At 40.2% G+C, this 27,470-nt stretch overlaps 2 protein-coding genes across 16 annotated transcripts in view; one reads left to right on the forward strand and one right to left on the reverse strand.

Moving 5' to 3' along the window:
• Window positions 1–14,507, reverse strand: part of Pih1D1 (PIH1 domain containing 1) — a 32,124-nt gene extending 17,617 nt beyond the window's left edge. The window contains exons 1-2 of the mRNA XM_045752263.2: window positions 14,352–14,507; window positions 11,269–11,350 (exon numbers count right to left, since the gene is read on the reverse strand). Of these exons, the coding sequence (XP_045608219.1) occupies window positions 11,269–11,350; window positions 14,352–14,420 (151 nt within the window). The 5' untranslated portion in view covers window positions 14,421–14,507. The remainder of the gene's footprint in view (window positions 1–11,268; window positions 11,351–14,351) is intronic.
• A 678-nt stretch (window positions 14,508–15,185) lies between these two features.
• Window positions 15,186–27,470, forward strand: part of LOC123764412 (multidrug resistance-associated protein 1) — a 51,886-nt gene continuing 39,601 nt past the window's right edge. For 8 of the 15 annotated variants that reach the window (XM_069315823.1, XM_069315824.1, XM_069315826.1 and 5 more), the window contains exons 1-11: window positions 15,186–15,368; window positions 17,718–17,894; window positions 18,182–18,307; window positions 20,242–20,376; window positions 20,667–20,792; window positions 22,094–22,287; window positions 23,189–23,386; window positions 24,864–25,047; window positions 25,812–25,980; window positions 26,291–26,442; window positions 27,279–27,416. In XM_069315823.1, the coding sequence (XP_069171924.1) occupies window positions 15,198–15,368; window positions 17,718–17,894; window positions 18,182–18,307; window positions 20,242–20,376; window positions 20,667–20,792; window positions 22,094–22,287; window positions 23,189–23,386; window positions 24,864–25,047; window positions 25,812–25,980; window positions 26,291–26,442; window positions 27,279–27,416 (1,770 nt within the window). In that variant the 5' untranslated portion in view covers window positions 15,186–15,197. Of the gene's footprint in view, window positions 15,369–16,078; window positions 16,232–16,454; window positions 16,674–17,717; window positions 17,895–18,181; window positions 18,308–20,241; window positions 20,377–20,666; window positions 20,793–22,093; window positions 22,288–23,188; window positions 23,387–24,863; window positions 25,048–25,811; window positions 25,981–26,290; window positions 26,443–27,278; window positions 27,417–27,470 lie in introns of those variants that run through there. The other 7 variants (XM_045752255.2, XM_045752256.2, XM_045752258.2 and 4 more) reach the window with 2 other exon arrangements.

Consider the following 27,470-nt stretch of genomic DNA (forward strand, 5'->3'; position numbering starts at 1 on the left):
CTATCATATCTACATCTGAAACTGTGTATGAAGTCTGCCTCTACCACATCACTGCCTAATGCATTCAATTTGTTAACTACTCTGACCAGTTGATTGATTGATTGATGAAGATTAAGCCACCCAAAAGGTGGCACGGGCATGAATAGCCCGTAAGTGGTGGCCCTTTTGAGCCATCTGTGGAGATCTGTGGAGGTGCGACTGCACCCTGCGTGACGGGAAATGTCTCCCGTGCTGACCAGTTCTTTCTAACGTCCTTATGTATGGCTCATTTGGGTACTAAGTTTCTACCTGTGTTCATTTATTTGCGTACCACCTGTACTAAATAGTTTGTATTTATCTTGTGACGATAATCTCCTTCAAGAGATTGAGCCTGCTCTTCCCTCCAAAATTACGTCTTCACAATTATATAAAAAGACTATGGAAGAAATGTCCAACAACGACAACAACACCAGCACCAGCAAGGCTTGCCAGGGTGAGCAGAAACGTATGCAACCAGCCACCTGTTCGAACTCCAACCACCAAACTACCCGTTGATCGCTACGGCTCCGCTGATTGGTCGCCGGTCTGGCTGCACCTGCACTCGCCCCCAATACTACCTGATGTCTGGGGTCGCCCCAACATCAGTCCTCAGAATGTTCAGTGCTTTCGTAGCCAGCACACCTCCCAGCTAGACTCTAGAGTGTACTGAGAGAGGTGGTGGCTTTAAGCCAATATTCCAGCACCTCCCACTTACTGTTGTATTGCACTTCTTGTTATTTTGCCTTAACGTAACTTTTCATTTTGTCATTTAAGTATTCTTATTATTTTGATTCATTGATTTTATTATAAGAATTTGTTTGTGCATTATTTTCATGTTTTGATTTATTTAACGTAATTAAAATTTCATTGTTAAAGTTTTACTTGTGTTTTGTGTGTCTTCTCCTTACCTTACCACAGACGAAGTTCCAGTTTTTCTATTTTTTTTTATAACTATGTGACGAGGCCATACCCCTAGCCTCAAACAGCCGAACACCAACGCGTTACCGTCACAAGTTATATGGGGGCCTGTCCTAGGAGCTTCACTCAGGTACTGGTGCCAAGTGGTAATTTATGGTAAGCGTATTTAACTTTGTTAACGTAGCTTTACTATTTTTCATTCAATTTCATTTTTTATAAGGTGCGGTGTATTGTGCATTACGAGAGTAACATATAGTGAAGGTGAGACAACTTTGGATTACGTGGTGACTGTAGGCCTCAGTCATACTCTTAATTGGTCATCTCTCCCTCCATGTTATTACTCGTATTTACCATCTATGTCCCTTGAATATTTCTCATTCTGACAGATCATCATATTGGTACCCTGGTACTGTGGTCTGCCCCGGGTCAAGAGTACCCAATCTTCTGCAATCTGACTGTAGGAGGATAAAGAGGGCCATAGTTCCTCTAGCTCGAACTTTAGTTGCTGAATTGGGACCTCAGCAGCAGTTCTCGTCACCAGTTGACACCTCGCACCCCTACACGTCAGTCAGAGATGATGATACATACAACGGTAGGGAATTAGCTTATTTTTTCAGAGCACAAAAGTTCGCTAATTCTGTAAGTATCATATTAAATTCAGTAGGAAAAACTTGCTTTATGTCCTATAGAGACTTGGCAAGGTATGCCTACATCCTTGGACTACCAATTTTACTTTTGAAGCATTTAACTGTTTCATTTGTTTTCGAAACTCTGTTTCATTTGTTAGTAGGATTTTCTTGCCCTTATTCTCTTACATGAGTACCGGGTACAAGATTTCCTGCGCCCTTGATTTAATTTAATATCTTTCACTTAACGTTAATTGTTAAAGATCACACAGGATAGGTACCAGTTGCCACGTTGTCCTGTTTCTGACATTTCACTACTGAACATTCGTGTACCTTTATTTGCTAATTTCACCATGTTTCGTCTCCAAACTTTCCGTGCAAATCCAGCAGGTGAAATAGGGACTTTAAGTCGTGCCAAGAGGACTGAATTACAAACTCTTGCACATGAGTATCAACTAGAAGTTCCCTACCAAGCCAACAAAAATGACCTACACAACCTGTTGCTGGATTACTATTTAGAGCAAGGTAAGATAGACTCTGAAACTCATGAAACTTACTATATTGCAGAGAAAACTGACTTGGCAACGATGAAACTTAAACTAGAGCTGGCCAAGATTGAACGTGAGCAGCAAAGAGAAGCAGCTGCCATACGAAGAGAAGAACAAGAACGCGAAGCTGCTTTGAGGAGGGAAGAACAAGAACGAGAAATCACCCTCAGAGAACGTGAAGCTGCCTTGAGGAGAGACGAACAAGAACGTGAGGTTACACTACTCCAGGAGCGGGAACGAGTACAGCTTGAAACCAAACGACGCGAGTTGGAGATGCAACGCGAACATGACAAGCAACAAGCGACTCTGGCTCTAGAGTGTCGTCAACGCGAAATCTCCTTGGAAACTTCACACTTCACTCAACGCCAACAAGCTACTGCCAATCTTCCCGTCAGTTTTAATATATCACATGCAAGTAAGTTAATGCCATCCTTTGTAGAAGCAGAAGTTGATGTGTTCTTTACCACCTTTGAAACCCTTGCTAATCAACTCAGTTGGCCTGTCGACCAATGGGCAACACTTCTCAGAGTCCATCTTACAGGTAGAGCTGCAGTCACACTCAGTACTTTGGCGTCTGAGAATGACTACTACACTCTGAAACAAGCAGTGTTAGACGCCTACCTACTTTCCACCGAAAGTTATAGAAGGAAATTCCGTGACCACCTGAAGGCAAGTACCACTACCTTCCTCGAGTTTGCTAACACGAAACGGAGGTATTTCATGAAATGGCTGGAAGCAGCACATGTCTCTACTTTTACAGAACTCGTGAACCTGATGCTTGTTGAAGAATTCTTGAGACGTGTGCCGCCTCCTGTCCGCCTCTACTTAGCAGATAAAGAAGAAACCGACTACCTGAAGTGTGCTAAGTCGGCTGACACTTACAGCCTCATCCACCGGCTGACACCCGAACCATCCTCCAGTAAGAAGTCGTGGTACAGTTACGAGAAGGTGAGCCCCGATCAAGCTGGTTCACAACTGTACTGCAAATATTGTAGACTCTATGGACATACCATAGACAAGTGTGGTAAGTCTCAATACAAGGGAACCACTGACCAACAACGACCCAAACCAACTCCTCCTAAGTCCGGTAAGCCTGTGATGAATGTTGGTGTTGATGTTAATGATCTTTCTCTTTTCAGTAACCACCTGTATACTGGAACTGTCTCTGCCAACGGTTCAAATCCGGAGGGACGTTTCAAATTGAAGATCTTGAGGGACACAGCGGCTCTACAATCGATCATCTTGAAGTCGGCTGTGCCCAACATAGTCTACACCGGGGAAACAGTCTTCATCACTGACCTCACTGCTACCACTCCATACCCTCTCGCCAGAGTCCACCTGGATTGTCCCTACGTGAACGGGGAAGTCCAAGTCGCCGTCAGGGAAAAGCCTTTTCCCATGCCTGGAGTGCAACTTCTCCTAGGCAACGACTTGGCAGAAGACCTGCAACCGACCAACCTGATCGTCATGGACAAACCCCAGGTGTGTAACTCTGTGCCAAGTAACCCTATTCTTGAGTATGTTCCAGCAGAGGTTCAAGAGAGTGATGAAGTTTCTCCTCCGGTTCTCGTGACCACCCGTGCACAAGCCGCACGTCCACAGCCAGCTGACTCTACTGCTACCGCTGTCCCTCAAGACCCTCAGAAACTACCCCCGCATCTGACCAAGTTGGAGTTCCGTAAGTTGCAGAGGGAAGATCTTACTTTAACACCATTGTTTTTCCAGGCTGAGACTCAACCCGACAGTATTCCTGGGTTCTTCCTAGAGAACGACTTGCTCTACCGCAGATATAGACCCAGTAAACTGAAGGAGGAGGACGATTGGGCCAACACCGAACAACTTGTGATTCCCACCAGCCTGCGGCCCACTATTCTACACCTGGCCCATGGAGCATTCTCCCACTACGGCTTCAACAAGACTTACCATGGGATTCGTCAAGACTACTACTGGCCAGGTATGGTAAACAACGTCAAACAGTACGTAAAACAGTGTCATACATGTCAGATGGCAGGCAAACCGAACGTCTCCATTCCCAGAGCACCACTGATTCCCATACAGGTGCCTGCGGAACCTTTCCACAGACTCATAATAGACTGTGTTGGTCCTTTACCTCGGACCAGTTCAGGTAACGCCTACATCCTAACCATCCTGTGTCCTACCACCAGATTTCCCATAGCAGTTCCAGTGAAGAACATCACGGCTGCTACGGTTATCAAACATCTATTGAAGATCTTCACTCAATACGGATTTCCCAGGGAGATTCAAAGTGACTGTGGCACCAACTTCACCAGTGATCTCTTCAAAAGGACACTGGAGGAGTTCAACATCAAACAGGTATTGTCCAGCCCCTATCATCCTGCTTCACAGGGTTCTCTTGAACGTAGTCATCAGACCATCAAAGCACTCTTGAAAAAGTTTTGTAGTGAAACCTCAAAGGATTGGGATAAGCAGATTGACCTAATAATGTGTATTTTCAGAAGTCTCCCCAATGAGTCCCTAGGAGTATCTCCTTATGAGATGCTCTACGGCCGTAAGTGCCGTACTCCCCTTAAGGCTTTCAAAGACTCTCTCAGAGATGCCACCTTCAGTGAGCATCAGAATGTGCCCCAGTTTCTTCAAAACCTTCAACACATTCTAGAGAGAGTCCACCGCTTTGCTCATGATAATCTATTGAAAGCCCAGGTGAGAATGAAGACTCATTACGACCAGACCAGCAAAGTAAGAAAATTCAAGCCGGGAGACTTCGTCCTTGCTTATTTCCCTATCCCAGGTTCACCTTTACAAAACAGATTTTCAGGACCCTACTGCGTCAAAGAGTGCAGGAATAATAATAATTATGTGATAGAGACTCCTGATAGGCGGCGGAAGACCCAGCTGTGCCACGTCAACCTCCTGAAGCAATATAATGGTACTCCTCCCACTGTCTTGACTAATTATTCCACATTCACAGAACCCTACATCCACAGTGAGACCTTCCCAGCTTCTCCTCCCGAAAGCACTGACAAGGAGTCAGCGCTTTCTAATTCCGAAATCCTTAATGATCTTCCCAAATACTTTCAGGATAATCATAGTGCACCTCTCGTCAAGATCTTCAGAGAACATCAAGAGTTGTTCAGAGATGATCCCCAAGAGTGTAATGTTACCCAGCACGACATCCAACTGCTCCCCGACACCCGGCCGATTCGTCAACCCTTCTACCGAATCAGCCCGAGCAAGAAGGAAGTCATGCGTGCTGAGGTGCAATACCTCTTGGATCATGGACTGGCTACACCTTGTGAGTCCCCCTGGGCCTCACCCTGTATCTTGGTGCCCAAACCCCAAGGTAAGGTGCGGTTGTGCACCGACTATCGTAAACTGAACTCTGTCACTGTCAAGGATGCTTACCCCTTGCCAAGGATAGATGACATCCTTGATGCCATTGGTAGTGCCCAGTACTTGTCCCAAGTGGACTTGCTTAAGGGGTACTATCAAGTGTGCCTAACGGAGCGCGCTAAAGAGATATCTGCCTTCATCACTCCTTTTGGACTTTTCAGATATGAACGCCTTCCTTTCGGACTATGTAATGCCCCGGCCACCTTTCAAAGAGCTGTCAACCGTGTCATCCAGGGCTTGGATAACACATACGCCTACCTGGACGATATCGTCGTAGCCTCCAACTCCTGGAGTGAACATCTGCTCCAGCTGCGACGTCTGTTCTCCAAGCTCCTGACAGCCGGCCTCACCATCAACCTGGGCAAGTCCACTTTCGCGAAAGGTAAAGTGCGTTATCTGGGTCATGTTATTGGGAGTGGCAGCATAGCTCCGTTAGACTCACACACTCAAGCCATCCTACAGTATCCACAGCCTACCACCAGGAAGCAGCTCCTGCGCTTCCTTGGTCTTGCCTCTTACTACCGTAGGTTTGTGAGGAATTTCAGTACAGTCGCCACACCTCTAATTCTATTAACCAGTCCCAAGCAACGGTATAATTGGACCATGCAGCAAACCGTTGCTTTCGAACAACTCAAATTCCTCCTCTGTTCTAACCCCATTCTCGCCTCTCCAGATATCACCAAGCCTTTCGTCCTTCATGTCGACGCCAGTGGTACCGGCGTTGGTGGTGTCCTGATGCAACTACGAGGCGAGGAGGTTCTACCTGTCAGCTACTACAGCTACAAACTGAAACCACACCAGAGGAACTACAGCACTATTGAAAAGGAGCTACTATCCATCGTCCTGAACCTCCAACACTTCGCTCCGTACCTACAAGGCGCCAGGTCTACCACCATCTTCTCAGACCACAACCCTCTCCGCTTCCTACATCAAGCCCAATTCACCAACCAGCGTCTTCTACGATGGGCTCTGTATTTACAAGACTTCAACCTGGAGATCCGCTATATCAAGGGTTCTGACAACACCATAGCCGATGCCCTCTCCAGAGTTTATGAAGTAGAAGCGACTCCATCCATTACTCCACCACATAACGACGTACTTCTTCCAGAACCGCAGGCTTCGGGGGAGAGTTGTGACGATAATCTCCTTCAAGAGATTGAGCCTGCTCTTCCCTCCAAAATTACGTCTTCACAATTATATAAAAAGACTATGGAAGAAATGTCCAACAACGACAACAACACCAGCACCAGCAAGGCTTGCCAGGGTGAGCAGAAACGTATGCAACCAGCCACCTGTTCGAACTCCAACCACCAAACTACCCGTTGATCGCTACGGCTCCGCTGATTGGTCGCCGGTCTGGCTGCACCTGCACTCGCCCCCAATACTACCTGATGTCTGGGGTCGCCCCAACATCAGTCCTCAGAATGTTCAGTGCTTTCGTAGCCAGCACACCTCCCAGCTAGACTCTAGAGTGTACTGAGAGAGGTGGTGGCTTTAAGCCAATATTCCAGCACCTCCCACTTACTGTTGTATTGCACTTCTTGTTATTTTGCCTTAACGTAACTTTTCATTTTGTCATTTAAGTATTCTTATTATTTTGATTCATTGATTTTATTATAAGAATTTGTTTGTGCATTATTTTCATGTTTTGATTTATTTAACGTAATTAAAATTTCATTGTTAAAGTTTTACTTGTGTTTTGTGTGTCTTCTCCTTACCTTACCACAGACGAAGTTCCAGTTTTTCTATTTTTTTTTATAACTATGTGACGAGGCCATACCCCTAGCCTCAAACAGCCGAACACCAACGCGTTACCGTCACAATCTATTCTGCCAATTCTTCTGAGAATTTTATAGGTGGTGATCATGTCTTCCCTAATTCTTCTGTCTTTCAGTGTCGTGAGGTTTAGTTCCAATAGTCCTTCCTCGTAGCTCATATCTTTGAGCTCAGGATGTACGAGTGCGTGCGTAAAGAGGACAAGGGGGAGAACATTGTGAGTGAAAATACGGATATTCCCAGTGCAATTTCAGTTACTATCTCTTGGTAGGTGATGAGAAGACAAGGAATCACGTGTGCAGCACAGATGGACGGAAATACGCGGCAGCAACACGACGGTCAACAACACAAATGGGGGTCCTTCCCAAGGTGGAGAAAGGGATGTCATATACTGCATACACCGAGAAGTGGGAGGGTTAACACCGCTTCTTGGTGTATACTGTATACCTTGAGTTTACTATAGATCTGCAGCATGTTCACAGCCAAAGTACAGTATATTTGGTGATTGGTCAGTAAGTTAGTGGCATGGCCTTCATAACCCACAAAGAGGTTGAAAGGCCCAGCAGCACCAAGAGAATGGAACAGAGAAGACTATTCGTGGTGTTGCCGACTTGCACCACTCACCACCTCCCTCATTCATCAATCTATATGTACGCATTACCCTAATGACCTAATATTTCCAGTGGACTTTAGTACGACAGTTTCTTAACGTTGGGAAACCCTAGGAGGACGGGTTGCATTTATACTCCTATTCCAATTCCTCTAGGCTTCGAGTCTTCACAGAGGATGAGGCTCTTAAGGGGTAACATGACTCTATGGTAGGAGATAAGGGTAAATGAGAAGTGCAGCACGGGCTGGTCTAACTATATTAGGGTCGGCGCCCCTAATGCTTCCAGGTGCACCGAGACTACCTTATTATCAATGCTTCACCCCCCCCCCCAGGGAGCAGGTCGGCCGAGCGGACAGCACGCTGGACTTGTGATCCTATGGTCCCGGGTTCGATCCCGGGCGCCGGCGAGAAACAATGGGCAGAGTTTCTTTCACCCTATGCCCCTGTTACCTAGCAGTAAAATAGGTACCTGGGTGTTGTCACGGGCTGCTTAATGGGGGTGGAGGCCTGGTCGAGGACCGGGCCGCGGGGACACTAAAAGCTCCGAAATCATCTCAAGATAACCTCAAGATAACCCCCCCCCCCAATAATTGAAATATAATTTCCCCACATATACTGCTGCCATGCTAATAATCACGCTTAACGAGACATGTTTAGTAAAGGTAAATACTTAGCTGTAAAACACCAAGAACATTTATTCTAGAGAATACTTATATATCCGTAACTATTAAACATATCTAAAATTTGCTGCATTCTGCATATCTTCCACCAGCCACATATCAGGGAGTTTGAAATAATAAATGGAGGCCATTTGTGCCCTATGGTGCAATATCACAGCAAGTGATAACCCCCCCCACAGCTGAAAGTGGAGCCCAGCAGTCTTCTTGTTTCACCATGTTGGGTAAGTGAGGCCCACAGGGAGCCCACAGGGAGCCGGTCGGCCGAGCGGACAGCACGCGGGACTTGTGATCCTGTGGTCCTGGGTTCGATCCCAGGCGCCGGCGAGAAACAATGGGCAGAGTTTCTTTCACCCTATGCCCCTGTTACCTAGCAGTAAAATAGGTACCTGGGTGTTAGTCAGCTGTCATGGGCTGCTTCCTGGGGGTGGAGGCCTGGTCGAGGACCGGGCCGCGGGGACACTAAAAGCCCCGAAATCATCTCAAGATAACCTCAAGATAACCACCCCGAGTGAAATCACGCCACATGGCAGCGGCGGCGCCCAAACCAAGTTCTCAGTATGTATGCAACATTTCAACACGTCATCGTGAAAATGCAGCCAACAGTTGTTGATAACCTCTTGGCAATTTCTGAAACGTCCTTGAGAATTAATGGATAAATGTTTTACAACTTAGCAGATCAACTTCCCTTGAGAAGACTGTTTAATTAATTCGTTACGGACTTGTGGGCGGTGGCAGAAAAGTTACAAGTCATATATTGGGTTCAGGAAGCCAGCGTATTCATACATGTTTTGGTTTTTATCGCACCCCCCCCCCCTCCTTACAAGGCCGAATTCCTGACCCCGCCCAGGATGCAACCCCACAACAAGCAGACTAACTCCTGAGTACCTACTCACTGCTAGGTGAACAGAGGCATTAGATGAGAGGAAATGTGCCCAACCATTTGTCCCGCCAGGGATTCAAACCCGGCATTCTCGATTGTGCATCGAGACCGAACCTGACTACTAATACTACCACTAATATCTGGACCCATTGACACGGGGACATGTATACCGAGAGGGTGTAACCCGCTTAATTCTCGGTGAATATACAATGAGTTTACTTTGGTCCTGGACTATGTTCACGGCTAAAGTATACTTGCTGGTTGGTCGGTATGGTATTGTGGTTGCCTTAATAACCTACCATAGGTTGATAGTCGTAAAGCCCAACATCAATCCAAACCGATGATGCACATAAACAACCCTGGTAACGTTTTTCCTCTCCACCAACACGAACCTCTGGAATATCCTCCGATAATTTTCCTTCGTTATCAACGCATTACTAATAATATGACTTGTATGATACATTCATCTAGCTGTACCAGTATTTTGCTAGCGGTTATCAGTGATATCATTTGGTGTTGCTGATGACCAAACGACACACCAGAAGATGAAGAGACGATGACGTTTTGGTCCGTCCTGAACCATTACCAAGTCAATTGTAATAATCGATTTAATAATGGTCAATGTTGAAATTATCAATTATCAACTGACTTTTCGGTCCAGGACGGACCGAAACGTCGTCGTCTCTTCATCTTCTGGTGTGTCCTTTGGTCATCATATCTTCAGTCATGTTATTGCGACTGATCGTCTGCATTTGGTGTTGCTGTTTGTTCCAGCGGCCTACCCTCCCCCACACGTCTCTCTTTCATTGCCCAAGCTAAGCCAAGCACACAAAAAATCATGCAAATCAGTTGATTGATAATGCTATATTATTTCAGTACTGTATATTGCACTAAGAGGAGTATCCGGTGGTGCCCAGGACATCCTGTCTCTCCCCTCCCCCCAATACCACCCTTCTTCCCACATCCTCCACGGCTCTTCCCTCATCTTCACTCCCCCTCCCCATTTTCTTCCCTCTCTTCCCTCATCTTCACTCCCCCTCCCCATTTTCTTCCCTCTCTTCCCTCATCTTCACTCCTTCCACCTTTTCCTCCCATCTCCCTCTATTTTCCCACCCTCTCACCCCATCTCCCTACTCCCCCCATCCAACCTCGAACAGACAGACATTTCCATTATATACTGTATTGTATATAGTAAATCATGAAAATGTGTGGGCAAACAGTAGGCGTAACTCAAACCTCTAAGGACAACACATCCCCGATTTCATTTACAACTTCATGAAAATCACACAGGGGGGTGGGGAAGGGGGGTTGATTTACAGGTATATTTCTTAAAGCTTTTAACTTAGGCCTACCTTGACCAGACTATATCCATCCCATGCCCAAGACCATTTCCCTTGCAAATTTTGGTGAGGCTAGCCTCAAGCATCTGGCCTCCAACTTTTGGACAAACAGTCTCTCTCTTATAGGAATAGATGATTTTTTGAATGATATTCTGTTCAGTAGCATAAGCTTGTATAATAATGTTTATAAAATTCAAATTAAATAATCATAATGAATGTGGAAACAGTCTGTTCGACCAAGTTATAAGTCAAGCCAAGTCAGTCCAGATTTTGGGAATACTGTAATGTATGTAGAAGAATGCCCAGAACCCACTCCAGGTATGATGCAGGTAATACTGTACTGGATAATGAAAAACAGAATCCAGCTGTAATAATTAGTATTAAATTTTCTTATATTTTAATACTGAATAAGTGCTAAAAAACTTACTACTGTATATATAGATAAGTAGTTTATCAGCAAAATAACCAAAGAAAATTTAAAAATCATTATCTGTACTTACCAGGCTTAGGTTTAATTGTAGTGGCTCGTTCATAAGGCGAGGCCTTGGGAAACAGTGAATCTAGTTCCTGCGGCACATTTCCCTTAGAAGAGGCAAGATAAAAAATATTAAATACAGTACAAACAGTACATATGTTTTGTCATATAATATTTAATTCACTATGTTGGGGAACAGGAAGCCAGAGTATTTTCATACACGTTTTGGCTTTTATCGAAGTCGTCCCCTCCCCCCAGGCCGAATTCCTGACCCCACCCAGGATGCAACCTCACAACAAGCTGACTAACTCCTGAGTACCTACTCACTGATAGGTGAACAGCGGCATTAGGTGAAAGGAAATGTGCACAACCATTTCTGTTCCGCACAGGATTCGAACCAGGAATTGTCAACTGTGCGTCGAGAATGAACCTGACTGTATTACCGGGACACTAGATATTATCCAGTGTATCCAAGGCAGACCATATAATTATCATTACCCCCCATTTTCCAATTTCATAAGGTGGGTAGGTAACAGCCTAGAGGAATATAAGAGAGCACTGTATAGAGAGAAGATGACTGAAGACACTCATCTATTCATGTATATATTTCACACTAACCATCATTACTCCCTAGCAAAACTTCTGAAGCACTACCCCACTGATTTATACAACAAACTTTTCATGGACTAGGTTCCTAGCAAGGAGCAAGTTGTTAACTACACTGCAAGGAATTGAATTATTTTTGATTCATTTCATTAATATGTCTGGATTCACTACTGCAAACTAAGGCAGAAAATATATACTGTATCTTCATCATTTAGCTGGATATATGTGAACCAGTTAGATATTTACAACAAGCTAGTGAGGACATGATTGTACTCCAGAAACATACAAGGGCAATAGCTTCAAGCTCAATAAGTCACAATATAAGACAGAAAATATGAGATCCTTTTTCACTCATAGGGGCTATAAACCCATGGAACCTCCTTCTTGCCGAAGCTATAAATGCTAAAACATCACCGCACTTCAAAATTTAAGTTGGAAAAAATCCTCAGGAAAAATAAGGGGACCTTCAACAAACCCCCAATTTCCTGTCTTTATCGAGGCCACTAGACAGATGGTGGCTCTCAGGTAAATAAAACAAAATATGAAACAACACTGTCATCTCAACAAGAATCGAATATGGTACTTTTTTTATTGCAGTACCCAGCATAATACATAATGAATACAGTAACTGTATTCATCAATCATGTTATATTTTATCTCAAAAAATGTAAACATTTATTCTTTTTTAACCCATAGGCTGCAAAAATACTGTACATAAACAGCAAGCATTACAATATTATGTTCCACCATGTGGAAGGCAGCATGGAATACATTAGTCAGTTTATGAAGTATTACCTCTGCTGTTAATGGATGGCTCTTAAGCTCAAATAAGCTACTGTACCAATTTTTTTCTTATATATAATATAAAGCTATTGGATAACTTGTAAATAACAAATCTTTAAATTTTGTCTATACAGTATGCCGTTTTTCTAATAATAAAGAGTAAATTAGATTTACAATAATACAAAACCCCTACCAGAATATTCTGGTGTTAGTGAATATTATTGTGTTAAGTGAAGTATTAAGTGAATATTAGTCCAATAGAATATTATTCTGGATGCACCAGAATAACTCCTGTATAATAAGTATATACTATAATGCAGCTCCCCCAGTGAAAAGTATTAAACCAGCACAACTTCAGGACTATCCCAGGTGAGACAGAAATGATTGGATGCATTTGATATCACCTAATACGCCTGTTCACCTAGCAGTAAATAAGTACCCAGGAGTTATTCAGCATGTTGTGGTGTTGCATCCTGGGAAGGGTCAGTAGTTTGACCCTGGGGGGACCTCAATATAAGCCAAACATACATACATACATATATATATTGTATATATATATACAGTCGGAGCCGGAGCCGGTCGGCCGAGCGGACAGCACGCTGGACTTGTGATCCTGTGGTCCTGGGTTCAATCCCAGGCGCCGGCGAGAAACAATGGGCAGAGTTTCTTTCACCCTATGCCCCTGTTACCTAGCAGTAAAATAGGTACCTGGGTGTTAGTCAGCTGTCACGGGCTGCATCCTGGGGGTGGAGGCATGGTCGAGGACCGGGCCGCGGGGACACTAAAAAGCCCCGAAATCATCTCAAGATAACCTCAAGATAACAGTATATATCCTACATGAGAAGGATTATTTACCAAATTTAATTTCAATAATATACAGATTAATTAGGAACTTTTCAACACTCTCCCTCTACACATAATGCCAAAATACTGCTGCAATTTAAGATCCAAATAGATAAAATAATCAGGACAAATTGGGGACCTTTGATAACCTGCCAGCTTCCTATCCTAGTCGAGGCCACTAGAGTGTGAGGGGCCCTCTAGTCAACTAGTCTAAATAAGGGACATAACTGGCCGACCTCTCATGGTGTTCAAAAGGGAATTCAATAAATCCCTCCAAAGGACACCTGATCAACCTGGCTGTGATTCATTTGTCATTTGTCGGGCTGTGAGCAGCCTTGTCCAACAGTCTGGTTGACCAGACTGGTCAGAGACCGGGGAACTAGGACACTGATCCTCAGAACCATCGCAAGGTAGGTAAGGTTCCCAGTGTATCCAAGCAGATAGAAGATACTATCTGCTATACTTAATAGTATAGCAGATACTATTGACCTGTATCTAAATAGATAGAGCACCCAATTGGCCTGTCTCCAATTTCAATGCTATTCAGTTCATATCCAACAACTCTATATAGCCTCATCATTACCTAGCTTCAGAACCCCACATTGGGTAACATTAAACCGCACCTGCCAATCTTTTTGGTCATTTCAAAACCCTGTATAGATTATCTTGAAGTGATTTTGAGTCTTCTAGATTTATTTCTTCAGGTTCTGTAGAATTTTTGGGGGGCTATAGTTGCATAATTCTTCCAGAATTCGTGGAGCCAACACTATAAACAATGCACTGTGATGTAAGGTAAGCACACATTGCTATTCTGGTCACATGCGGAAGCTGCATATAAACAAAATTTCATCTTCACTCGTATGTTAGTGGTCTTACCTCTAACACTAGCTTTCTACGTATTATATTTTCATCGATTTCGAGAACTGAAGAGCTTTTCTTCTCCATGTTTTGAAAGTTCGAGATACCTGAGGACAGGTCGCTTGAAATACTATGATGTTATTGTAGTTGCGTATACAAACTCTAAAACAAATGTACACTTATATTAATTATTATTATTATTGGTAACCAGCATCAATATTTATATTTATAAATTAAATATATCATTAAACAAAATATTTTTTTCAAATATTAAAAGTGTTAGGTGAGTACTGTACTTGTGTTTACATTGTTTTTGGCCCGAATGTGTTTTTGCCCGAAACGCTATGCGTGCTAGTGGCTTTACTACAAGAGTGTAAGAACTCTTGTATATATATATACACAACGAAATCACAATAGCGTGATACATCAAATGAACAATGAACAACCCTCATCACGGCCCTTGTGGATTTGTTCACTTGTACAGTATATATAATTATTAATTATATATACAAAAGCACTTACATTCTTGTAAAGCCACTAGCACGCATAGCCTTTCAGATGGGCACTTAATCTTAATTTCCCTGTAGGTGTACTTGAATTAATATATTAATCTGATGTGTAATCAATTTTTTCAGGCGGAGCTTCTCTGTATCATTGTCTCCAGAGGCGGAGCTTCTAGTGACATCATACCCAAGGGCGGAGCTTCTTGTGACGTCATACCCAGGGGCGGAGCTTCTAAGTGCTATGTTTTTAAAGGGGAGAAACTTCTTCTGATTCACTATTTATTTATTCTTCTGACATTGATGTATTTTAAAAAAGTTACGACACAATTCGGGTGTCGTCGTCACCGGGAAGCAGCGTTTTATGATGTTATGCTCAGGAACAAGGCTATTTCGTGTGACGTCATATATTGGGCGTGAGCTTCGTGCCACATACTATCCTCGGAAGCTTTGGACGTCATCCTTAGGGGACTCTGGTCTATTCGTATATAACCGTTTCAGGAGCAAAGCTGCTTCGTGTGACTTCCTCCCAAGGGTAGAGCTTCTTGTGATATTTCTACGTGTAGAGCCTCTTCCTGTGACATTCCCACGTGCAGAGCCTCTTCCTGTGACATTCCCACGTGTAGAGCCTCTTCCTGTGACATTCCCACGTGTAGAGCCTCTTCCTGTGACATTCCCACGTGCAGAGCCTCTTCCTGTGACATTCCCACGTGTAGAGCCTCTTCCTGTGACATTCCCACGTGTAGAGCCTCTTCCTGTGACATTCCTACGTGTAGAGCCTCTTCCTGTGACATTCCTACGTGTAGAGCCTCTTCCTGTGACATTCCCACGTGTAGAGCCTCTTCCTGTGACATTCCCACGTGTAGAGCCTCTTCCTGTGACATTCCTACGTGTAGAGCCTCTTCCTGTGACATTCCCACGTGTAGAGCCTCTTCCTGTGACATTCCCACGTGTAGAGCCTCTTCCTGTGACATTCTCACGTGCAGAGCCTCTTCCTTTGACATTCCCACGTATAGAGCCTCTTCCTGTGACATCAATCATATTTATTAGGCGAGGATGTCATCATCAAGGACAAGGCTTCTTCGTGTAACGGCATGTACAAAGGACGGAACCTCGTGTGTTATCACCCACAGAGAGGAGCTTGTGAAGTTTTCTTTATGGGCGGAGCAAGCAAACTCTTTCCTGTGACGTCATTTGCAAGGGCGGAGCTCTCCGGACATTATTCTTAGGAGGTGGAGCGTTCTATATGACGTGGCTTTGAGGGCGGAGCTTTCTATATGACGTGGCCTTGAGGGCGGAGCTTGTGGTCAAGCAACAAAACATTCCCTAGCAAGTGTTAGTGTTGTCGAGATGTCTGACGGGGGTGGGCTTGACGAGTTTTGTAACTCGACATTTTGGGTACGTTTTTTTATCTTTATTAATTCTAATCACGTTTCGGTGCCTTGAGCCTGTACTGAACATTTAAACGTGGACAGAAGGAAATAATACACCGCTCAGAGTGCAAATTGTGTTTGTAATATAGTGTGAATATAAAGTGGAGGTGAGCCTCATGCTGTGTAAAGTAATCCGAGAGGATCCGGTGTGTAGCGAAACGTCACGTGAACCCCAAGCAACAGGTCAACTGTCTGCACGGCTCATGTTTCCGCTCATTACCAGTCCTCGTGCTCAGGGCTCATTACTAGTGCTTGAGCTTAGGGCTCATTAACCAGTGCTCGTGTTCTGGAGATGTTATCTTGAGATGATTTTAAGGATTAGCGTCCCCGCGGTCCGGTCCTCGACCAGGTCTCCTTTTTGTTACACATGCCGAGGAAGCAGCCCTTAGCAGCTGTCTAACTCCCAGGTACCCATTTAATGCTATGTGAACAGGGGCATCAGGATGTAAGAAACTCTGCCCATTTGTTTTCACCTCCGCCGGGGATCGATCCCCGGAACCTTAAGATTACGAATCCCGAGCGCTGTCCCCTAAGCCGTCAGGGCCCCCTTACATTCTTAGTGCTTGTCTTCTGGTCCTGTGGTAGTAATGTATACTTATGTGGATATACAATACTTTACTTTAATGTTTGTTTCAAGGAATGTGTACACCGATAACTTTACATCGTTTTTCGGTAAACATGTACACCAAGTTTGATTCTTGTAAGTTATAATGCTATGTTATCTTCAAAGTAAGATACTACTTAGTCATACTGGCTTAGCACTTACATATTACTAGTTCAAGGCAAGAAGGTAATGCAATAATAGGTCTTATTCATACAAATTATTATATTTATTCATTAAGAAATATATTTTACAGTTTATTATTGTTTTTATTTTGATTTATGTACATACAGTATATGGCATATGGGGGAACATAATCTTTTCAGTGCTTAGGGGTCATAAACCCCTGCACTGTGCACATTGTTAAATGTGTGGTGTGCAAAAAAAAATCCTGATTTTTTTTTATATTGTTAACCTTTCAGGAAGCACAAAAATCCAAGTAAAAAGGATCTCTCTCTTGTGGTTTAGCTGTAGTGGCCCCCACATATTTTTGGGGGGGAAATGAGGAACTGTTAATTTATTTTCGTCGTTTCTCATTTTATTTACTTTTTTGTTCTCACAAATTGTATTGACGTGTCAGTGGTGGTGTTCATTATGTATAACTTTGAAAAATATACGTATGTACAGGTATGCAGTACATATATATATAAATATATGCACTTCATGTATATATAGTTTCCCTTCAGAAATGTTCATATACAGTACTGTATTCCATAGTGCAGCAGTTGTAACTACTGTAATTTCATTTTCCCAAATCAGGCATACACTGTAATTTTTATATTTTTCTGATGTCTAATAAGCCTAATGTTTGCAAATCGATGCATTTTCATCCATTCATATTTTGCATTAGGATTTGGATGTCACATGGAATACAACGGACCCCGACTTCACTCTGTGTTTTGAGCAGACAGTGCTTGTGTGGGTACCATGTGGGTTTCTGTGGTTGTTTGCTCCACTAGAGATTTTCTACCTCCGTGACAGCGTTGACAGACTGGTGCCATGGACCTGGCTCAACATATCCAAGCTGGTCAGTGATGTATCATTGTTGTGCTTTAGATTTACCTGTGGCATTTTGTCTTCATACAGTATATGAAAGGTTCAACTTAAATATCTTGTAAGATCTAGGATTTATGTTCATATGCAAGTGTTGCTTTCATAATATTTATTCAGTATTAATGACAAAAATTGAAGTTCATTGAATATCATTCTTTTCAAAATATTTAAACATAAATAATATGGAAAGGTGTAAGTTTTTGTAAAAATGTGTTCACTCCTTTATATTACAGTTATTCAAATTTTTTTAATTGCTTTCAGGTAGTGTCAGTGCTGTTACTAAGTTTACAGTGCATCAGTTTCTTCTATGCAGTTCAGCAAGATAGTATTGACAATAATGTTCCTGGTGTGAACTATATGATGCCATCAGTCATTTTTGTGACTATTGTAAGTATAGTACAGTATTACATATTTGCTTATACTTTTGTAGATGCTCTGCATATTGCACCTGGATTGTACCTGGGGTGGGTTCTGGGAGTTCTACTCCCCAAGCCTGGCCTGGGGCCAGAGTGGCTTTATATAGTGTACATTTCTGACCTACAAATTTGATGGTATCAAATACAGTATATTGTTTTTACTTTATATAAATTTATTATTATTATAACTACAGTATCTTGTAAAGTATATCATATAACCCCTATATCATATAACATGCTTAAGTAGATTTTGTAATTCTTACTTCATACACAGATTACTATAGTTCAATTAAGTTACTCTTCCTTAACTTTGCCCTCATTTTTATTTGCTTTCAGGTGTCTCATTCATATACACTCTAATTACTCTTACCCTTTTATATTAATTTGTTTACATGTACTGTACATATAATTAATGCACAGTAGTTTATATTTTTGTACTCATATTGCACATTATTACAGTTACAGTACATGTTATAAGAGTATAATACAGTACACTGGTGCCTTCAAAATCTGGACTTCTACACAGCAGATCTTTCTATACAGTGGTTGAAACAGCTATTAGGGTGTCCCTCTTTAATCCAGATTTTTTTGTTTTAGAAAAAACAGTAGAGTTTATTTATGTGAGTTTTCCTGTGATATCTGAAAACCAGCTATGTTAAAAGCTGGTTACAGCTTTTAACATAGTGCTGCCTTGTTACAGCTCTTTTATGAGTGTTGTAGATCCATATTAGACTAGTATACAGTGTTATAGAGCCATATTAAAACAGTATATAGTGTTACAGATATATATATTATAGCAATGTTAAGTTACAGAACCATGTTGTAACAATGTTCAGTGTTACAGATCCATGTTATAACAGTGTTCAATATTACAGATCTGTGTTAAAATTGTATACAGTGTTTCAGATACATATTATAATAATGTTCATTGTTACAGATCCATGTGAGAACAGTACATATTTACAGATCGTTATTAGAATAGCATTCATTGCTATTGATTTCTTTAATCATTTGGCATCCAAGTATTTAAAAGTGATTCTGAAGTTGGAAATCATATCATAGGCTCTTTTTGCACAATGTTCTTGATATAGTTCTTGAGTTTTCTATCCAGAACCACCCGCTAGATCTCTTGGTTCTTTTTTTTTGTCTTAGAACAAAACGTGGTGCTAGAACAGAACCCTGTGGTACTATCATAGTTTTATTTCACCAATCTGATACATTGCCTCTGATTACTATCATTTTTCTGTCAAAAAATGTTTAATTCATTCATTCATGTCAGCAGTCTCCTTGTCATCCCTCCAGTAAGTTCCTGTTTCCAGAACAACCTCTTATATGGCATTCTTTGTCAAAAACCTTTTTTCTAGTGTTTTGACAATCATGCTTGTCAACAATACAGGTCTATAATTAAGAGGATCATCCTTGCTATCATATTTGTAGATTGGAACTTTGTCTGTCTTTTTCCATATATCTGGCAAGACTCTACACAAAGATGTCTGAAAAATCAATTGAAGTGAGGGTGCTCAACTCAGAAGTGCATTCTCTCAGAACCCAAGGTGAAACTCCATCTGGGATAACTGCCTTATGTAGAGGCATTTGAAAATCTGATGTTATTCAAAATATTGTCACTTTGTCTGTGTCAGTAGAGGTATAGAGTTAGTTCTGATTCACTGTGTAGAAAATATATACAGTATATGATATGATTATAAATATGTATTCATCAAAACTGTAAGAAAGTCTTGTGTTTATTTTTGCAAATAAAGATCACTACTGTATTACCATCATAAACTTAAATCACTTCGTTAGGTCAGTGTGAATGACATTTACAAAATCAAATTCTATACATATTTATAATTTTATCACAGTCATTATTGGTTCCCATTTTTAAGACTGATTGTTTCTCAACAGCTACTTCAACTAATCTTTGTTCTAATGGAGAAGAAACGTGGAATTCAGAGCTCAGGTTACCTCTTTATATTCTGGCTGCTTGTCGTGGTGTGCGCAATTCCAGAATTTCGCACAAGCATCAGGCTCTATGACCAAGTAAGTAATACTAGTCATTTCTTTCAGTATTGTATTGTGATCTGTACAATTTGTTTTAGAAAATAATGATGATTGATCTGTATAACTGCTTATGCCCATGAACCTGTCCTAATAACACTAATTTTCCTTTCCATTGGGCATCTCACAGTTGTATATGCTGTGTTCACTTTTCAAAAAGCTTAGTATAATTCACTGCATTGTGAATAAGACTCTGTGGTGTTCAACTGCATATAAAAGTGACAACATTCAAGTGGAAAATTAACTTCAGATTAATTTTTTTTTTTTTTCAGGCTGAAGATCCAGACACATTCAGTTTTGTCCTGTATGTAGTGTACTTCCCTTTGACTATTGTGATGTTCCTTTTGAACTGCTTTGGTGATGCTCTTCCACAGTATGTCGACTTTCCCCTCGGAGAAGTAAGTTATAATAAACTACTCATATGAGATCATATCATCTTAAATTACTAATTGAATTGGGTTACCATGATATGTCATATAAAATCTTTGATCAGAAGCAAGATTTTATGCTTGGGAAAGTCATTGAGCCTTGTTTGATAATGATATTATTATCACTAGCGTTAGGTTTGCCAGAGAGGAGTTTTACTCAAAAGGGAGTTAATATTGACCCATATTTCCTTAAATACTGGCTTTATAAAGTTAATAAAGTATGTCATGAAAAATCTTGACTGAAAGAAACTGTTTGGGACATGTGTAAGCCAATGGGTATGTTTTGCATTAAAAGTGATAGTTTGTTTAAAATTTGAGTTTGATGCAGTATTCATTCTCACCTTAAGGGTAATTATAGTGCTTGTAACAGCTGTAACCATTGTAATGGATGAGAACAGAGGAGAAAGAAATATCAGCATATTGGAGGAAAAGTGAGGAGAGAGAGAGAGAGAAAGATAATGAAGAATGAGAGAGAATGAAGAATGAGAGAGAATGAAGAATGAGAGAAAATGAAGAATGAGAGAAAATGAAAAATGAGAGAGAATGAAGAATGAGAGAGAGAGAGAGAGGGAATGAGAGAGAGAGAGGGAATGAGAGAGAGAGAGGGAATGAGAGAGAGAGAGGGAATGAGAGAGAGAGAGAGAGAGAGAGAGGGAATGAGAGAGAGAGAATGAAGAATGAGACAGAGAGAGAGAGAGAATGAGAGAAAGAGAGAGAGAGAGAATGAGATAGAGAGAGAGAGTGTGAGTTGATTTGAAGGCTCATGCTTTCTTAGCAGAGCTGGTTCATTTTCTCTCCTGTCAGCTCTTCTCTTTGCTCAGGATAGAGTTGACTTAGGTAAGAGGGGTTGGACTTACTGCCTGTCTTTATTTCAGTATGTGGAAACAAATTTCCTTCAGTTGACTCAATTTTTTTCCAATATGATAAATGATTGCCAAAGGTCTTTTGTGTTGAATGACATCCCCATAGAATTGGTGGGACATTAAAATAATATGAAGTGGCCAATAATAATGGCCATTTACTTTAGTCCAATTAGAGCAGTATAAGATTTACTGTAATTAAAACTTGTCTAAATATATTTTATTTTCATGACTATCATAAAAGTCTGTGGAAAATTTGAGTTTTTTATTTTTTTATGATCAAGTTGGCTTATCTGAGGAATGAAGAAATTCCTCATTCTGGAAGTTTTTTTGTGTAAAAAATATTTTGTAAGTGTGAGTATTACACAAAAGGTGGTTCTGGATTAATATGTTATTTTGTGCACTCAACAGAAACCAAGCCCAGAAAGTAGTGCATCCTTCCTTAGTCGTATCACATTTTCATGGATGGATCCCTTGATATGGAAAGGCTATAGAAAGCCTTTAGTTCAAGGAGACACATGGGATCTCTCACGTGAAAATGCATCCCGTAGCACCATTAAAAAATGGGACAAAAACTGGAAGAAAACCTTAAAAAGCACTTTTAAGTAAGTTATTTTTTTAGCTTTTAATGGCATTATAGTATTCATAAATAATTTCTTAGTTTTATATAGTTTATGCTTAACATTTTGGCTGCATTATTTGACAAGTACAGTATTGGCAAATTCATAACAACTGGTTTATATTGGTTTATGAGCAGTGGTTTACAGTAATTCCATATGCAATCTGTATTCAAAACAATGGGCCCAAATCAGTTACATGTAGTAGTCATTTCCCTACTTATGAAATTAAACTTACATGACTCAGCTTGTGAGTTTAAAAGTTTTAACAAAAATAGCTTCCCACAGTTTGAATTTTGAAAGAGCACGTCTCATTACAATTCACATTTCAGACATTTAACACTTTGGCGCTGCACAGCCAAAGGGTTAAGAAATTTGTTAAGTAAAAAAGTACTAATGAGAGGATTATAAGTGCATCACATAAAGGAAAGTTACAGATAATTATCTTCATGAAATATATTAATTAAGATATAATATCAGAGGTTGGTAGGTTAATGGCTCTTGGGGTATAATAATGCTATATAATGTGTATGAAACAGTACAGTATATCCAATAATCAAGTGATATTTCAATTTTGTTTACCTTCTGTCTATATAATGTATATTATTCCACAATTGTCTTCAGGCTGATGGCCCCCCTTCCCCAATGATAATGACTTAATGAATTTGAGGCTAGATCATGATCCCAATGATGTGTGTGATACAGTTTGCATCATCTTAAATAACAATATGAATTGATCATGTAATTTTGACCTAATATTTATTACCAAGACAATTTTAACATTTGTTAGGGAAGACTGAGTAATTTAAAATACTGTGATATTTGCAGATTGATCTTATAGTGACTTGAGGTTATTTGCTTAAAACTACAAAGATATTTCTTTTAACAGAAAGCAGGATGTTCAGTCTTGGGCTGCCTACACAAACAATGTGGTGCATGTGGGTGTAGCAAATGATGGAACCCGCAGAAAAAAGCCTGTATCAATCTTACCCACCATGGCACGCACATTTGGTCCAACTTTCTTCTTTGGGGCTATACTCAAGGTCATATATGATGTCTTACAGTTTGTTAGCCCACAGATCCTCAGGTATGTTTATGCTGTGAAACCTTATGACATACAGAATTGTCTTTGTTAGGTATTACTGATATGGTTACTACTGGATATGGCTTTCACATGATTATTTGATTTCCTCTTCCAAAATTTGCAGTACTGTATCTGCAAGATATGGATAACTCTTTCATGTATCAACTTGAAACTTTTAGCACCTACATATGATGATGCCAGAACATTTTCTATTCTTATTGGCCTTGTAGCCCTCTGGTAACAGATTTTACAACCATTTTAATACTACTAAGGCAATAACACCTTAATACTTTAAACGATACAGTACTGTATCTGATAAAAAAAGATTGACTAGTTACCCAAATATTTCTATATACACATACCTTAATGCCACTCCAACTAGTCTGTCTTAGACATTACCCTATGAAGTTTTTCACTTCTCTGAATGATCATTTATGTCTATTGCAAGAATGGTAAAAAATATTGCGTAAACTGTACAATATTTAAATTTTAAATGTGTCTTAGGTTCTCATCATATACACTTGTGTAGTAAATTATCATTAATGTGACACTAATCATTTGCATCGTGAAATTTCTTTGCATGTCTTGATATTTGTCATAAGTGAAATATATGTCAGCCTCTGATCAGCCTATATTGATATGGTATCTATGCTTATATAGATATGGTCTATATAGGCATAGATACCATATATAAATGCCTATATAGATATGGTATCTATGCCTATATAGATATAATATCTATTCGTATACAGATATGGTATCTATGCCTATATAAACAGCTTGAAATGCCTGGCAGTAATTACCCTAACTGATCTCCTTTCCTCATCTGCCATCTCTCTTTTCCCCTCGGCTTTCTCTAACTCTTCACTAACAACACAGTTGTCAACTACCAACACCACAGCTGCCACTACCAACACCACAACTTCTACTACCAACACCTCAACTTCCTCTACCAGCACCACAAATGTCACCACCAATACTGTGGAAAGGGAGAGTGCTAAGCCTGCCAACAGGAGTCAGAAGTAATCGGCTCCTGTTCCCTTCTGTGTTAAAGAAAAACAGCCACAATAATTCCATGTGCAATCACCACCACAACCTCTAGCCACCATTATAACTGCAGCCCTCACTACAAACACTGTCAGTGCAAACATAAACATCACTACAGCTATACCCTAACATTTTTCTGTTTGTTTCTATCACAACTGATGGTGAATGCTGGAGTGAGTCCAATGATGTAGTAGCCATGGTTGACTTTCTCTATTTAGTCAGTTTTATGCTCGGTGAACAAGAAATTTCTCTTTTGTTTTCACTTTACAAATAAATAAATAACAATTTGTTACTTGTAAAACCCTTATATCATGATTTGTATATTGTATTGAACAAATTTAAGTTGTTCATATGTGCTCAAATATATTAATTTGAGCACATATACTCAAATTAAATTTGTTAATTTGTGCTCAACATTTATTATATTTTTCAGCTTGCTAATCAATTTTACTGAAAATAATGATGCGAGCCAGCCACAGTGGCGTGGATACTTCTATGCCATACTGATGCTTGTATTTGCACAAATACAGTCTTTTGTCCTTGGGCAGTACTTCATGAAGATGTTCTTAGCTGGGCTTCGTATTCGCACTGGAGTCATTTCTGCTGTTTACCGCAAGGTTAGCAGATAGACTAAAATTTCTTGTATATACTAATACTGTATAGCACTGAAACATCTATGGCAAGAACACAGTTGTTTCTTGTTATTTAAAGAAATTGTGTAGAGAAATTATCTGTGGTCTTCTATTAAAAATTAAACTTCCTGTTAATTGAAATAGCTCACAAAAATATGCAATGATAAGATCAAAATATGGTTTTAGTTTATATGAAAAGCACATTTCTGAAGAGAATCACTTGGTTGTTCCTTAGGGTAAGATTCCACTTCCCATATAAGGAGGGAATTGGACAATTAGACAGGATAACATTCAAGGTGCTGGTGTTATGCAGGACTTTTCAGAGACACACAAGTGTGATACACTCTTGGATGTACTAATTATGATTTGATGACAATTGGCTTCCTTTGGAAGGTGTTGATCTCATTCTTGGCAAAGAATAGGGGATTTGAGTGAAGACAAAAGAGTAAAATAAAAAGGAAACCTGAAGGTACAAATAAGTATGCAGTTCACTCATCTCTGCCAGTTGCTAGAAACAATAAAAATAAAGTACCGTATAAAGTGTGGTATGTTTCATGTTTCCAGGTTTCATGGAGTTTGAGATACAAATGTTGAAGAAAGCCTTCCCCAAGCTTGAACCCTAGATGTACAGCTTTCGGAAAAGCTGGCCTTTAGGAAGAAATAGTGGTAGGTTTGAGTGTAAATGAAAAGCTCCCTTTACACTTGAATATTCTCCTCTAAATATTACTTGATTTTTTACATTTTTTCAGGCTTTGCGTATTTCAAACTCGGCCAAAAAAGAATCAACAGTTGGAGAGATTGTTAACTTAATGGCAGTAGATGCACAACGATTTATGGACCTGACGACATACATCAACTTGCTGTGGTCAGCACCGCTACAGATTGCTCTTGCACTTTTTTTCTTGTGGCAGATTCTGGGTAAATTCCCTTTGAGTTTTATTATGTTTAAAAATTAATAAAAAGTAAAATACATTGTATGAAAGTATTAAGTTTTATATATAGAGTACTCAATTGTTATAAAATATTTACAGTATAATTGATAGTATTTTGTGATTTACTATATATTAGTAACTATAGTATGACTACTGTATGTAATGTTAGGTTGAGGTAAATGGTAAATTTGTCTTTATTTTTATATTACATAATATACAAAACATACAGAGGTTTGACCAAAGGTCGTGCTACATTTTTTTTTAATATAAACTCACGTTTATGTTTTCTTTATTAGGGCCCTCAGTACTTGCTGGTCTGGCTGTGATGATAGTTCTGATCCCTGTGAATGGTGTCATTGCTAATAAGACTAAGCAACTTCAAATGAGCCAAATGAAGAACAAGGATCAGCGTGTGAAGTTAATGAATGAAATTCTCAATGGAATAAAGGTCAGTTTCTATGGATTTATTCTTTTGAGTTTTAACATTGTTGTTACAGGTGTGATGATGTCACTGAAATTTGTTGTATAATGATGCTGCTTTTACTGTAGTTCAAAGTGGGTGCAGATGGGATTGGACTTAAACTATCCTCACGCTTCACTATATGTGACCAAGTACCTCCTGGTATAGTACAAAGAGAAATTCAATTTAATTTTTTTGTTTTGTTCTGGTGGTACTGTTGCTGCCCTTATACACTTCTTTTCTTGGGTGTAAAGTGGACTAAAAATGCAGCATTTTATTTTTCAAGGTAAAAAATTATTGTCCAGTAATACCTTTTAAAAAAAAATATTTACCGATTTTTTCTGGGAGGGTTCCCCTCAGTAGCTCCCCAGTGCAAACTAAGCCTTAGGGAATCACACCAGGCCTCTGAGATCCTCTAGAGCCTACTGGGAGCTTGGAACCCAATCTGGTTCTCTGAGGCAAGAGGTGCTTTGGGGATCAAAGACTAGTAAGAAATTCTGAACAAATCATATCATCATATTAATTTGTAGAATGAGAATGTGTTTGATATTATAAAAGGCAGTAAGGAGTCAATTATAAAATAAAATCTTACACATTTGAACAAATTTTAAGTGAGGTGTTAAAGTTATTAGGTTATGTAAATATCATTAATAAAAGTGTGTATACCAAAGATTTATTAGAACTTTTTTAAATTAAAATATTGTACTGAAATTGAAACAAAATTATAATGCACAGAATTTGTCCAGACTACTGTACAGTATTGTTATTTACTTAAAAATTTCCATCTCTTTAATATCTTACAATAGCATTTGTGTATTCTGTAGGTATTAAAGTTGTATGCATGGGAACCATCTTTTGAAGACCAAGTACTGGGCGTGAGAACCAAGGAGATAAAAGTGCTGAAGAATGCAGCATATCTCAATGCTGCCAGTTCTTTCATTTGGACCTGCACCCCTTTCTTAGTAAGTTGTTCTCTTGTTATGAAACTATGCTTCCCAATATACTATCAAAATTAC

This window comes from Procambarus clarkii, chromosome 82, assembly GCF_040958095.1.
Source record: "Procambarus clarkii isolate CNS0578487 chromosome 82, FALCON_Pclarkii_2.0, whole genome shotgun sequence".
In the NCBI taxonomy this organism is placed as follows: domain Eukaryota; kingdom Metazoa; phylum Arthropoda; class Malacostraca; order Decapoda; family Cambaridae; genus Procambarus; species Procambarus clarkii.